This window comes from Ochotona curzoniae, unplaced genomic scaffold (assembly GCF_017591425.1).
Source record: "Ochotona curzoniae isolate NIBS_2020 unplaced genomic scaffold, NIBS_Ocur_1.0 contig_4792, whole genome shotgun sequence".
In the NCBI taxonomy this organism is placed as follows: Eukaryota; Metazoa; Chordata; class Mammalia; order Lagomorpha; family Ochotonidae; genus Ochotona; species Ochotona curzoniae.
The window spans coordinates 8,710,603-8,725,755 of record NW_024466389.1 but is presented as its reverse complement, the minus strand read 5'-3'; the positions used below and the strand labels follow the sequence as shown (position 1 = coordinate 8,725,755).

Below are 15,153 nucleotides of genomic sequence, written 5' to 3'. Positions count from 1 at the left end.
ATTGTGGCAGGAAGTTGGATTCCCGGGGTTCAAGCAGCCTTCACCATGGCCCTTCTAGGTGAGAGAGCCCAGGAGGCCGAGCTTGGGCATTGGAGTCAGCATTGCCAGGCTGGAGCCCCAGCACTCCCTGGCTCTGCCTCTGCGCCTCCCTGAGCCACCTACCTCCTTCTGATGGGCCAAGCGGGTCTCCAGCTCCCGGGCTCGCTTGCGTTCTGCCTCTAAGGCGTCCTTCACTCTGTTTTTCTCCTGGCCAATGCTCTCCTCCAAACTCTGAAAGTCAAGGGCTGCAGGTGAACAGACCTGGATAATCCGGCAAGTGTCGGACCCTGCCAGGCCTGCGTGGTTTGGTCAGTCCTTGCCACGGTCCCGTGCAGGCGCCATGGGTGGCAGAGCTAGGAACTCAGAGGGAGGAGCGGTAGAGTCAGCAGGTGTGTGTTGGGGTGCCAGAGTCCTTCTTCGCTGTAGGGTTCCAGCTAAATGAGAAGGCACAGATGCCCCAGTTTCCTGGGCCGTACAATGGGGAAGGAAATTATGCTTCCTGTATTGGGTTGATGAAGAACAGCGAACATGGAATTGTTGACACACGGATAACCATTGGTTGCCATGTTGCCGGGGACGAAGACAGACTTGGAAAGATCCAGGAAGCTGCCCAACATATTATGGAATCATCACATGAGCAGGTTCAAATTCTGACCTATTTGATCCTGAAGCCTGCATCCTAAACCAGGGGTTAGCAAAACCCTATGATCAACAGATGGAATCTGATCTGTATTTTTTTTAAATACATAAATATCTATTTGCTAGTTCACTTTTCAAATAGCCGCGATGGCTGGAGCTGGGCCAGTCTGAAGCCAGGAACCAGGAGCTTCTTCCCAGCATTCCAGGGTCCAAGGACTAGAAGCTATACTCTTGTTTTCCCAGGGAATAAAAAGGGAACTGGATCAGAAATGGAGCAGCTGGGGCATAAACCAGTGACTATATGGAATGCCAGTGCAACAGGCAGAGGCTTAGCTTGCTACACCATGGTGACAGCCTTCATCGAATGTTTTGTTGGAATGTTCTGTGCTCAATGTGTGTGCTCTGTCTGTGGCTGTTTTTTTGCTGGTGCTGAAAGGAGAAGCCCGTGGGAGAGGAGAAGCCTATGGGAGAGGAGAAGTCCATGGGAGAGGAGAAGTCCATGGGAGAGGAATGAGGATGCAGGATGTGGGGGGAGAGTCTGGGAGGGTTCAAGGTCCTGGGTCTGCCCCGGCTTTGTTTTCCGCCCTGTGGCTCCTGTTCTGCCCACACACACCTCAGGATGGGCCACCTCCATGGGTGCCATTGCTGTGTGTGTGAATCCAGCAGGATGCAGGCCCACTGCTTGAGCCATTATCTGCTGTCTTACTCAGGCAGGAAGCTGGAATTGGAGGTGGGGCTGGATTTGAACCCAGGCATTCTGCTGTTGGGTATAGGCATCTTAACCTCTGGACCAAACGCCTGCCTCTGCTGTGAGTTTTGGTAGTCAGGCTGCATTTTAATTCCTCCAAAATCATTTTGGTTCCATGTCACCTATCCAGGAGTTAGGGCATTTCTGCGCCTGAGCCCACGTGGCCAGCTTCCCCGCAGAGGAGGCCATGTCAGCTGCGCGCGCTGCTGCGGGGGAGGGGGACACGCAGCCACCTGCCGGGGCCTCCTTACCGCCTTCTCCTCTGTCAGCCGCTGGATCCTGGCTCTCAGCCTCTTCTCCTGCTCTTGCCTCTCCGCATTCAGCTTCTCCTTCTCCGCCAGATGCTCCCGCAGCTTCTCTTGCAGCACACACTGCTGCGTTTCTTGAGAACTCTTGAACTTGACCTGATGTGACAGAAAGGGGAACTGGAGCTGCTGGGGGTAGGAGGGCAAGCAGGGCGCCCTCCACATTTCCTCAGGGATTGCTCCCCCACCCCCGGGGCACCAAGCTTGACACAAATCTTTCTCAAAAGCACAAACATATTCAGCTGAGTTCCTGACAGGGATACAGCGATGTGGACAGAACCCCCAGCTCTGGTATTTTCTAAATGCTTCTGTATTTAGAGAAAGGGGTTCATGGTAGGATCTTCCTCCCAGAGTTGGAAGAGTTAAACGGGATAAGGCGGGAAAGCTTTTAGCAGGTGCTCAGTGTAAAGCAGGTATGAGAATGATCAGCTAGTTGTTTCTTGCATCCAGCTTGGAGCCAGAGACCTAAGATTTCCCCTTGATTTCTTCACCATCTAACCTCTCTGGACTTCAATGCCCACCTCTGTGAAATGAGGAAAATGACCTGGCTCAGTCTTGGCAGCTGTCTGCTTTTGTAAATAAAATCTTACTGGGGCAGAGTCACACCCACAGGGCCAAGCACTCACACGTTATCTGTAGTGGCCTTTGATGGGTGTGTTGCAGACCAGGCATGCAAAAACCTCAACTATCTACCTTCTGGTCCTTTATGGAAGTTTGCTGAACTGTGGCCTCAGGTCTCTGTGGTTGGCGTGAATGCTAGTCTCTTTTTTCCCCTTTGTCTCGCTCCATCTTTTTGGCTATGTACATGGTGGTGGACCTACTGATAAGCAATTCCCTTCAGCACAGCTCTGTGGCTTGCTTTGACCAATGTGCTGTTAGCACACATAACAGAAGCACAACGTTGAAAAGTGGTGCGTGATTGGCCCTGCCATTTCTATGAGAGTTGATGTGGAGTTGAATGACTCCTGTGCAGGCCAGCTCGGATTTGTCAAGGGCACCTGACACCCAGGCCATGGAGCAAGGCCATCTGTGGTCAGCAGATATCCTAAGCCACGGACCTCTGACATGTGGGCAGCAAATCGTAATGGCTGGATGCTGTTTTGTAGCTGGTTATTATACAGTACTAACATGGCCTTGGCTACTGGGATGGTACGCTCCATCAGAGCACCTGGTCCCCAGAATATCTGTTTTTCTAGGCCAGTCTGCTGCCTGCATTGTGAGTAGCTGCTCTTCTTCCACTGCAGGTACCCCCACTCTTGACAACTGGATGCTTCCCGGGCATGGTGGCTAGCCCAGGAGGGACAGCACCTGCCCCAGATCTTCCCCTCCAGGGAGATTCTGGCCACACTCTGAGTTTTGTTAGGGGTGTAAATCATTCCTTTGGGGGCATGTAGAACAAACAGCTGACAGGAAAGAAATGGGTTCAAACATCCAGTGTTCCACAAGTGCCAATGAACAAACACACGAAAGGTACGTCTCTGCTGCCCACGACCTGTCTGAAAAAGCACGATGGCTGACGAGGAACAATGAAAAAAGGTTTGGGAAAGAAACACAGAATTACCTGAAGTTCCTGTGTCTGGTTCATAATCTTTTTATAATGTTCCAGAAGATAGATCAGATACAGAGAGAACCCTGAGAACAGAGAGGTGGGAAGGTCAGGGTCAACTTGGTGGCACTCCCATGTCTTCTGCCTACCCAGAGCTGGTGGGCAGGTATGTGAAGGCAAGGCTGCCCTTGGAACCCTCAGAGCACGAGCTAGGGCGGGGTCTGGAGATGCTGTGGCACAGCAAGCGAAGCTGCTGCCTGGGATGCCCATGTCCCAAACTAGTGTGCCTGCACAGCATCTTGGCTGCTACGCGCAGATGGCAGGAACCCAAACACTTGGGGAGTGGACCAGCCAATGGAGGAGCTCTCTTTGCCACTTAGCCTTTCAAATAAATGGAGAGAGAGAGAGAAAGAGAATAAAAACAGGCTGATGTCCAGCTTATGTTTTTAAAATGGTTGATAAGCTTTGGCGGAGCCCAAACCCAAGTGTCTTTTTAGGGGTGCATAGCAAGGACCCACACCAGAACATGCATTTCCTGTAGGCCTACTGTGTGCAGGGTGAGTGGTGGCACAAAATCGTGCCCTTTAGGAGCTGGCACCTGAGTCTGAGAAGGTCCACAGGCACAACACGTGTAGTGACACCAGGCAGTGTGGGAGTGGCTGCTGATGGTGAGAGGGGTGGGGTGCATGAGGGTCTCGGTGGGGCAGGGGAGCAGTCATCCTCTGGGGCACTGAAGAAGGCTCCTTGGCCGGGCATTGCTGAGCAGGTAGAGGAGGGAGAGCACTGCCTGAGAGGGCATGTGGGCAGTTGAATTGTGACTCCCCGACAATACTCAGGTTCCAACGCCCGCAGCCCGTGCTGGCTAATTCCCAGGGATAAGGCATTTGGCAGGTGGGAATGAGGATGTTGGGTTCTGGGAATGATCTGAGATTATCTGGGCAGAGCAAATGTAATGATCATGTGGGTCCTTATAAGAAGGAGACAGAGCAAGTTTCGACCTCGGAGGAGAAGGGGATGTGGTGGAAACATGGAGAGAATTGAAGCTGAGGATGGAGGAAGGGACCAGGAACCCAGGGATGCAGCGAACCAAACTCTGGAAAGCTCTGGAAAGCTCTGGAAAAGACCCAAAGATCCTTCCTGTAGCCTCCAAAGGGGCTGCCTGCTGTCTCTTGATTCCTGCCCAGGAAAGCAGAACTGGGGTTTGTGGCTCCCCGGGGACTCTGCAAGACAAAATATGGGAGGCGGAGAGGCCATTGACATGAGCAGGCCTGGTTGGCAAGGCCCGCCCTGCACACCCCAAGTCTGAGAGTCCCTCCTTGTGCTGGGCCTGTGCCCCCTGCCCCGCCATGAGCCACCCATAGGTGGCACCTGCACTGCTGCTCTTGGCAGCTCACTCATAGGAATGCTTGGACCCCTGTGTAGGGAGACTAGGGGACACACTGGGGGGAGGGAGTTTTCTTGTGGGAAAGGGGGTAAGATGCAGGGAGCCAGGACTATGTTGGAGAAACACTCGTGTGAAGGGCAGGGGGCTGTGGAAGGCAGTTGGAGATGAGGGAAGCAGGTGCACAGGGTCCCAGGGAGCCAAGTTGAGGAGGTTTCAGGAAAGAGAACCAGGATTCCTTAGTGGGTCTTGAGGAGGATGGGGAAAGATGGGACAGCAGGGGGCCCTGCCCGTGGTGGCCTGGGGCCAAGGTCAAGAGGCAAAGACAGAGCAGGAAGCTGACAGTGACAACTGAGCATGTTGCATTTCTGGGGACAGAAGTGAGAGCAGCAGAAAAGCAGAGAGGAGCCAAGGTTTTAAGATGGCAGAGTCACCGAAGAGCAAGTCTGATGGCCAAGGGAGGGAGTGCAGAGGCAGAAAAAGGCCATGGATGCCGGAAAAGGAAGTTGCCATCAGGGGCTCAAGTACACTGGGAAGAAGGGGGAGGGGGACCCAGGGAGAGGAGAGCTGCCTCCGGAAGGAGGGTACTGTGAGGAAGGAAGGAATGAAGCAGAGACAAGACTAGGGGTGGAGATGTGGGGGACCTTGATATCCAACAAAGCAACTACGGAGGAGTTCTTCTTGCATGAACGAGAGAGGTTAGTAACATCATGGTGAGAGCTACAAGCTGCTTGGCACTGGCTGGGCACCGCTGCCACACCAAGAGTTTCGCGTGTGTTTTGTACTCATCACCCACAGCCCATAAAGAAACCACCACAGCTTCCCCAGGGTAAGCAACCGAGTGGGTAAGAGGAGTCAGTCTGGGTCTGCTCTCCTAAAGAGCTTGGAGGCTTGAGGGGAAAGGGTTGGTGTGACCACTGTGAAGAATGTGCTGGAATAAACCCAGAAGGCAGGGAGGCACGCTGGCCTGGGCGATGTCAGCTTGGACCAAGGCAGGTGCAGGGTTCAGCTGCGATCCGTCTACGATATCACAGTTGCTTTCCGTGACCCAGGAATGAGGTAGGAAGGGTGGTGTCATGGCTGGGATCCAAAGAAGTTAGGGGTGGGACTGGAGGCCTACGTGCTGAGGAGGGAAGGGGGGTTGGTCGTGTTTGTGGATCATGTGATGTTCTGTCATCACCGTGGGAATCTCCTGTCTGGAGAAAGGGGAAGTCTCTACTATGCTGGTTACAAAAGTCCTCTGTGTTCATGACGGAAGCCCAAATGCCACAGAAGCTCATGGGGAGCCAAATGTTTGTGGCTCTGTCCTCAGGTCTACCTACCGCAGTCTGCACACAGTGGGCCCGCAGCAAACATTGAACATTCATGGCATGATGGAAGGACAGAATGGGGCCAGGGGATCCCACCCTGCTGGGGAGGACACATGGGACCATTTGATGTCTATTTCTCCAGGTCAGACACTGGCATTTTGAAAAAGCAAAAATAGGAGCACACTATCCACATTGTACTGCAACTGGTTTTGCTGTTTCCCTCTGTAAGGACTTTGTATTCTGGGTATTTGAGAAAGAGCCTTCGGGGAGGGGTCTGCGTGCAACACTGTTGCAGACACAGACAGGAGCCAGTGAGACAGAGAGAGAGCAGGTGGAATGGTAGCCAGCTGGCTCTCAAGTGTACCCCTAAAAGGCTTGCTGTCTTCCCCACAGACTCCCAGCAAACTGTTACCCACCAGCCAGCTGGGAAGCGACACGTACTTGCACCATGCATGCCTGCCTGTCTGGGCTATGGCAGGGCATCACCCAGTGATTCTTCCAGCAATTCTTCCAGGATTTTCCCTCTTCATCTAAATGACCTGTGGACAGGATTTGGCAACCTAGCCTTTTATGTGTGTTCTGTTTCTTAGGGCAGTGTTCCAAAGGGCGGGCTGCATGGTAAAGCTCTGAGGCCTTACCACTTCAGCCCCAGGACAGGAAGCCTATTGTCTGACTCTGAGGAGGCCTAGAGGTAGCAGGCTAATTCTCTGTCTGCAGTGCCAGCATCCTATACGGTTGCTGGTTTGAGTCCTGGCTACTCTACTTCTGATCCAGCTCCTTGTTTATGGCCTGGGAAAGCAGTGAAGGATGGCCCAAATACTTGGGCACTTGGGCCCTGGCACCCATGTGGGAGACCTGGAAGAAGCTCCTGGCTTCTGGTCTTGGATCAGCTCAGCTCTAGCTGTTGCAGCCATTTGGGGAGTGGACCAGCAGATGGGAAGTCTTTCTCTCTCTGTCTCTCCTTTGCTCTGTAACTCTGCTTTTCCAAAAAAAAAAAAAAAAAAATCTTCAAAACAGAGAAAACCTAGAAAGGGCTTTTTTGGCTTCAACCCAACTTAGCTCCTGGCTAAGTCAGCAGCACTGGCTGCCAAAGGAAGACGGGGAAGGCCCCTGATGGGAGGACAGCCAGCTGCACATCCCAGGCTGGCTGCCATGCGCACTCTGGCCAGGTTACAGCAGCAGGTCTTTGAGGCTTTTGACGACATCAGCCATGCCTCCCCTCCATTGGAGGGCCCAGGACCTACGGCTCGTTGGAGCTCCCATCACTGGGTCCCAGGAACTATGGCTCGTTGGGTCTCCCATCACTGGGTCCACATTGCAACCTTATAGGATTTTTTTCTTTTTTGTTCTATAAACAAGCAAGTAGAGGCACAAAGACATCAAGGAACCTGTCTCATATATAAAAAGTACACAATTGATACCCAAGCCTTGGCAGCTGCTTTCCAAACCCACACTCTGAGCCACCACGTGACAGTGCTGGGGGATTCTCCTGGTTCGCCCAGCCCAGGTGTTAACAGTTTTGGAGGAGGGGGTTTGTGGGTGGGGTCCCCATGATCACATCAGTGGCTTTAGAGGAAGAGAGACCCAACTTGGGGACTTGCTCTCCCAACTGGATGGTCTTTGCCACATCCTGCAGAAAGACCCTCACCAGGAGCAGGACAGATACTGGCCCTGTGTCCCTGGGCTTTTGGAGTCAGTTCAGTACAGCCCTTTTGTGAATCACCCAGTCTCAGGGCTTCTGAGATCCCAGACTAAGACGCTCAGCCATGGAGTGTGGTGTGGATGTGGTGTAGCTCACCATAGGGAGTGAGAACTCTTAGCTCTGTCTCTGCCCAAGCTAATGACAGGGGCTGTCCTCTCAGCTGTGAGCAATGTATCCCATGCTGGATAAGAGGATACGTGGGGTCAGAGAAAGCTGGGCGACCACATCACAAGGACGCTTGGGTTCGGTACTGACCCTGTGGTCATCATCCTCACCACCACCATCATCCTCTTCATCCCCCACCACCATCATCATCACCATCATCTTCTTCATCCCCATCACCACCACCATCATCTCCATTATCACTGTCATCATCCCCTTTCTCCGTCATTACCATCTTCATCCTCTTCATCTCCATTACCACCACCATAATCACCATCATCACCACCCCCATTCTCCATCATCATCATCATCCCCATCACCACCATCATCACCACCAACATCCTCTTCTTCCTCCCAATCATGTGGATTGCTCTGTGCTAGGAATTAGAACTTAGAACACAGAGAATCATCCCATGGTTAAGGCATTTGGGGTCTTATCCTAACACTGCTTGTATTAGAAGAGAAAACGCTGCTGCAGTTAACTCCCTCTTCTCTGCTGAGTGGACAAAGGACAGGCCCTCCTCGTTAGCCTTGTTGTTATTTTTCTGTTATCTTTATTCCAACTTCTCAGAATGGACAGGTTGTAATCGCAGGACATGGGCACCAGTCCACCTCTTCCCCCGCGGCCACTCCGAGGAGCGCTATGCCAGGAGACAACAGCCAGGGCGAGGACAGCGAGAAAGGAGACCTCCCTTTTGGGAACACTGCATTCTCTATCCCATTCCCACAGGTCCACAGCACATTAATACGGGAAGGAATTCTGTAGGCACCTGGTTAATGTCACTCAAAGCTCATGAGGTCAGGAGAAAGGAAAAGACGAGTCTGAGAAACGTAGTGTGAGCCAGCCTTTGGCAGCCTTTGTGGAGAGGGTGACCCATGGGCCGAACCTCACAGTCCAGGTTTGTAGAGGGCCACCCGTGGTGCCTATACAGGCAGGGCCTGCAGTGCCCAGCTGCCATCTTATCAGTGAGAGAACACAGGGCACACACAGCTGAGTCCTACCACTGACAAGGGAGAGAACTCGGTCTGTTTTAGTTCCAGTCTGGAAGGACATGACGACTTTGGCCCACGTAGGCTCAACGCTTGGCCTTGACGGCGAGAACAGAGACCCTGTGGCGGGGCAGCCTGCACCTCCCCTTCCCTCTGTACTAGACCACGAAGGGCAGGCTCTGCCTCATTTTGGATTCTCCCTCTCTCGCCTCGTTAAAGAGCACTCCCAATCTTGTGGATGAAATCGAAGACACCCCAGCTGGGGCTCCAGAAGCACCAGAGCCAGAAAGAACTCATCTCTTCCACCCATGACAGCAGGAATGCCAGCTCCTGGCAGTCTCCCTGGAGGGCGGTTTGGAGAACGGCCGTGGGAGTCTTGCATGTGTCGGAGTGCCTCCAGCTTTGGCCTTGGGCTCTCTCGCTCCTCACTCAACACTTCCTTCCTGTGTGGTGGCATTCACACCTCAGGCTTGAATCATCTGTCCAGGCATCCATGCCTACCTGATATTCACAAATCACCTGCTCATCTCCCAGCCCCACACCCAGGCTGACAGCTGCCATCCGGGCCCCTCCCCAGGGATGTCTTTGTAGTCATCCTCATCTTCCTCCTTGAGCTCGGTGCTCCTTGCTTTGTGTATTGAAAAGGGAGCAGGGCCGATCCTTTCAACCACACCAGGCACCCACAGGTCACACTCTTCTCCCTGACGCTTCCAGCCACACCCAATCCCACTGCAGAGGCCTTTGGCTTTCCCTCTTCAATGCCCCAACCCTCTCTCCCTACTCTGACCCCTGCCTTAGGACACCTCCTGCCACTCCCAGGGGAGACTTATGGCTGGCCATCTTCCATGATGTTTTCCATAGGCGACCAAGATGATGTTTTCAAAATGCAAAGCTGTCCCATCAGCCCCTGACTCCAAGCCTCCCATTGGCTCCTTGTTGCTCTTAGGATAGCATGGCGCTTCTGCACTGGGGCCCTGTGGGGGCGCATCTGCACTGCCCCTTCCAGCCTGCCCTGTCCTATGCCTGCACCTGTTTCTGTCACCCCTGCCACCAGAGGGCTCTCTCTGCTCAGAATCCCCTTTGTCTAACTACTTCTAGTATCCTACAGAACCGTGCCTTCCCCAACCAGGCCAGACCTCACTGCAGCTGTCACCACGCACATCTGTTTGCGTGACATTTGGGATTAATACCCACACCATCCCTCCTCTGGGGTCATATGTGGCAGAAATGCAAGGGTAGGGCTTGTTTCAAGTTATTTGATTAAAATATTTAAAATTAAGAATTCCTTTTTTCCTTTATTTGAAAAAAAAAAAAAAAAACAACCCAGAAAGACAGAGATCTCCAATGCGCTTATTTACTTCTCAAACACCTGCCACAGCCAGGGCTGGCCCAGGCGGAAGCCAGGAGCCCAGAACTCCAGCTGGGTCTTCCACACGCGGGGCAGAAACCCAACGTACTTGAGAGGCCACCTGCTGCCCGCCCGAGGTGTGCTTCAGCAGGAAGCTGGGTTGGAAGTGGAGCTGGGTCATGAGCCCTGGCACCGCCACATGGGTGGGTACATCCCTCGAGGGGCTTTCACCACTGCACCAGGTGCCCATCCCCAATTCCTGTTTTATGATGGAAAACATCGATACCCGGGCATCCCTGGCATGAATTCTGCCTGTTTTGGAGCCACTGTCTGTACCCTGCTGTCCAGTACAGAAGGAAAACAGCCCAAGGCCTTCCACTTCCAGGGTCGGAAAGACCCAACGAACAGGACTGTCTACCACAATTGTCATCTCAGCACGATTGATAAAGGCAGAAAATCAGAAGCCGCTTAAGAAGCCACAATGGGGGATGGGCTCATAGAACATGGGATGTCACAGCCCCTGGAGTGCCCTCCCACCACCCCTAACCCTCAGCCAGGCAGGGAGACGATGCAGGACCACATGTACTGACTCAGGTAGGGTTTTCTGATGACAAAAAATCAGGAACAAACTGAAAGTCACGGAGTGCAACATGACGGTTAAAGAACACGGCACCGAACGTTGTTCTAAGTACTGTGTGTCTCAGTGCCCGGAACCACCGTAACAGATGGACACTCCCGATCATGCCCAGTTACAGGTGTGGAAACTGAGGCACAGGAAGAGTCAGTCATGTGCCCAGTTATTTCCACACGCAGAGAACTTCCTTGCAAAGTACAGCATCTGACAGTCTCCTGCTGTGGGACGGTCATGAGCACCAACTCCATTAAGCTGTCCTTTGTGTGTGTCACTTTCACCCAAGGACCATGCCCCCTCGTGCGTCTGTAAGGAAAGTCATTTCTAACTGGAGAGGGAGACCAAGAAGGAGATCTTTGGCCACAGGCCTGCCAAGCCTTCCCAGCATGGGAGGGCTCAACGCGGCGTTTCCAAGCCAGGCCACTATGTGAGAATAAAAGCCCCAGTAACCTTTGTCGGAGCTGGGTGGCTGGATGCCGAGATCCCTGAGGAGCTGTTCCGTCTCCTCCAGCCAGGACAGCGACAGGCCCAGGATGTCCCGTGTCACCTTCTGGAGCCCCGACACAGGCGGGCTCACCTGCAGCTGCTGCAGCAGGGCCACCTCCTTCTTCAGGTCGCTGCTGCAGCAGGATGCTTTCATACAAGCCTGGGGGGGAGCGGGAGAGAGAGAGGAGGTCATGGGGAGCCCCGTCGTGACATGGCACCCACTGTGACCGGTGGGGAGTGGTGGTTGTTTGTGACTTGGCTAAGAAACCAACTTCCCTGCAGGTCCCAGTTGTTTGGTGGGAGGGAGAGCTGGGCTTTTTTTTTTTTTTTTTTTGTACTCTAATTGGAATTTCTAAGGGTCCAAGCAAACCCATGTTTTAGGAAAATGCCATCCCAGAGCCAAACACATTTCCCCGGAATGATTTGGTTGACTTCAGTTCATCAAAATTTGTGCCGAGTTCAATGCACAAGTTGGCCAGAGGGGTGGTGGTTTCCTGATTTCCTGCCGGAGTGATGATGTGCCAGCCCTTGCACAGGATCCCCTTTGAACAGTGACTGCTGACTCCCAGAGCAAGCAGAAGCAGCTGCAGCCTCTGATAAGTCAGCTGCTTGGCGGCCACGGCAGGTGCAGCCAGACCTTCTGGGTCCTGCTCCCAGCCAGGGTCGAAACCCATGGGTAGAAGCAGCCGCCCAGGGCTGGGCCAAAGCAGAAGCACCAGCAAAGAGCTACAACTGTCCTTTGGCTTCTCTGAAAGTAACAGAACCCACAGGTGTGGAGTCTGCAGACACCGAGGGCCAGTGCCATGTGAAGATGCCTGGGCACCTTTCCTTGGTTAGGCCAAATTCACCTGGCAGGGAGGGGAGATGAGGGTGTGACGTTCCCTGGTCCTCTGTTCCACAACATGAGGAAAGGGCTGAGGTGTTCTGCCCACTGCAGTTCTCGAAAAGCTGGATGTTTCCCCAAGCACAAAAATAAGACACGAAGGATGCGCGAGGGGAGCGTCACGCAGGGCACCTGGCAGCCGTCCAGCGACGCCTTCAGCTTCTCCACATTCTTCGCCGTCTCCTCCTGCCTGGAGTGACTGAGCTGTGTCTCCTTCTGCAGGTTCCAGCGCTTCTGCTGAAAGTTCATGTTGTCCTCTGTGACCTGGGCGATCTTCTCTATTAGCTGGCGAGGAACGTAGGAAGGACAGAGGTTGCTCTGGGGTAGGGGGACCTGGGGCAGGGCAGAGCAGGCAGGCAGGGCAGGGCAGGACAGGGCAGGCGGGCAGGCTCTGACAGAGGACTTAGCTTTTGAGGGGGTCAGCATGGGACTCTGGGAGCAGAGAACCTATTTTTTTTTTCCCTCAGGAGCTGCGGGCCTGTGCTGGCTCCCTGAGCTTACCCCAATTGCCCTGCACCTGCCCATGGGTCACACCAAGCCCAGGAGATGGATAGAGCCAGTCACCCCCTGATCAGGGCAACTCCCAGCTTCGATCTGGAGGACGGGAAAGCGGAAGTGGCGACAGCCACCATCCGAGGCCTGTCTGCATCGCCACAGCTGTCCTTCCGGCACTGACTCCAGGGCTAGCAGAGGGGACTGACCAGGAGCGAGCCGCCTGGTTGGGGTTGACTTTGGCAGACACATTTCGGGCTTTTTTTCCCACTGGCTTTGATTTGAGAAGCCCGGAAATCCCAGGAAATCAAAACAAATCTTTATGGTGTAGCAACAGTGCAAGAAATATGTGCCACCAACAAAAACAGAAGCATATGCTCTCGGGGTCTGGCATCCGGATCTCTGGAGAAGGAAGGATGGAGTGTTGTGGTGATGGTGGTAGTGGGGGGGTGGCACGCACCTGCTGGTCGGTGACCGGCTTGTCCTGGAAGGGCTTCACGCGTCCGTAGGTGGCCTTGATGATCTGACTTCTGAAATGCTCCAGCTGCAGCATAAAGTGGGGACAGTGGTGTCAACGGGGGGTGGGGGGCGGGAAGTGGCGAGGGCAGTATTTCTGCCGCGGATCAAGGAGAAACCACTGGTCTACACATCCAAAGGGGCTTTGTGTGTGATGAAAATTGTTAATGACTGCACACTGGAAGTGGCGGTGCTCCCGGGAGGACGGGGGGGAGAGGGTTTTAATTACTTCTTGGGCAGGCTTGCCTAGTTTCACCGAGGTACATGGTACACACACACACACACACACACACATACACACACACACACGCCTCAAGCTCTCACAGGAGCCAATCATTGCCAGTTATCCAATGAGAAGTCTGAGGCCCGGGGCGCTTTTCTGTAATTGCTAAACTGGCATCAGGCTGTGAAATGAATAGTGAGGCTGTCAGGCCCGGAAAATGGGATGACAGCAAGGGTGTCAGGTCAGAGAGAAGGCGGTTCCTTCTCCTGCCATGGATGGGAAGCACCCCTGTGACCACGCCCGGCATACTCGCTGTGTGTTCCTAGAGCCTGGCACACAGCCTGGCATGCAGCAGGCACTCGGTCAGATGTCCAGGGGGCAGCCGCAGCTGTGAAGGGCGGGGTCTTAGACTCGAGTGTAAGAGGGTTCTGGTGCCTTCATCCTGGGTGCTGGTGTGTGCAGACCCAGGGGGGTAGCACTGTAATATGGAGCCAGTACTTAGGAACCCTGAAGCCAGGATATCAGGGGTCCATCAGGAGGGCAGAGACCAAGAAGCTCTGTTCCGCACGGCAGCACTAGGCCTGGCTTTGGTCTCCTGGGCGAAGGAGGTTGTTATCTTTTGCTGTATGGGACCTAGAAGCTGCCCCATGGGCCAGAGAATCCACCGCAGGGCAAAGGGTCCTGGACCCAGGCCTCCATAATACATGACGTAGTTTGGGGCAACCACGTCAGTGAAATGGTGACCACCCTGGGGGGCCACCCTGAGTCACCCCAGCAGGGGGCAGCCAGGGTCATGGACCGTATGCTGAGCTCCTCCCCAGTTCTGTGGCCCAGGGAGCCCCTGCTTACCCAGGGATGGGTGTGCAGAGAAGGGTTTGTGAGCTACGGTCATGCGAGAGGACAGGTCACTGGCCTGGGAAGGGCGGGATGTGGGACAGGGATGGGGCGTGGAGACAAGGGACGGAGCCGTGGTTCCTCTGAGTGCTGGTGTGGGAGCACCTGGTCACACAGCGAAGTGCTGGCACGACAGGGACTGGAGGCAGGGTGGGGTAGGGACGTCTTCCAGGATTGCTTTCCTTAAGCTTTTAGGTGGTTCCAGCTTCCTGCCCTGGGCTCCTGTTTGCTCTCTCTTACCCTTGTGTAAAGTCTCGCCTGGTGTGTCCTGGCTTTGGGGCCACTGGGCCATCTCGGCCTGGGCATTGGAGGAATGGCCCTGTCTAGGACCTCCCTCACCCGCCCCAGCGTGAACCCTGGGCATTTTGAGAGAAGTGATATTTCTTTACTGACACTGTGACCTACTACGGGTGATGGGTGGTGGTTAGGGGAAGAACAGCTCATCAATGTCAGAACCAAAGATACTAGGGAAAGTTCTAGTGGCACATGGGTGGTCCAAGGCTCGATGGGGTCAAGTGTTGAGCTCGAATTGACTGTCTGGCCAGGGTCTCAGCCCCGTGAACCATGGGAATGGGTACCTCCCTGGGGATGCTTCTGAGATGGGAGGAAGGCTGGCATCCTGTGTCCTTAAGGTCACTGGGGTGTTAGGATGAATCCCCCCTGCCCTGCTGGTCACTCAGGTGTGCAAACCATTGGGGGACAGGGGCCACGGAAGCTCCAAGCCTACCTGACCTACTGCCCTCTCCAAATTGGTTTTAATGAGGCTCTCTCTGTTCCCCATTTCTTGCAGCTGACGCAATTTCCTTCTGGAGTCCTCTTGAAGCTCTTCGACCTGGAACAACCATGAAAGCATGTGCC

The 15,153-nt window shown here is 54.1% G+C and overlaps 1 protein-coding gene across 1 annotated transcript in view; it reads right to left on the bottom strand.

Moving 5' to 3' along the window:
- Positions 1-15,153, bottom strand: part of FHAD1 (forkhead associated phosphopeptide binding domain 1) — a 108,526-nt gene that overhangs the window by 47,614 nt on the left and 45,759 nt on the right. The window contains exons 10-15 of the mRNA XM_040987613.1: positions 15,023-15,127; positions 13,123-13,206; positions 12,303-12,455; positions 11,252-11,447; positions 3,293-3,363; positions 1,678-1,830 (exon numbers count right to left, since the gene is read on the bottom strand). Coding sequence (XP_040843547.1) covers positions 1,678-1,830; positions 3,293-3,363; positions 11,252-11,447; positions 12,303-12,455; positions 13,123-13,206; positions 15,023-15,127 — 762 coding nt within the window. The remainder of the gene's footprint in view (positions 1-1,677; positions 1,831-3,292; positions 3,364-11,251; positions 11,448-12,302; positions 12,456-13,122; positions 13,207-15,022; positions 15,128-15,153) is intronic.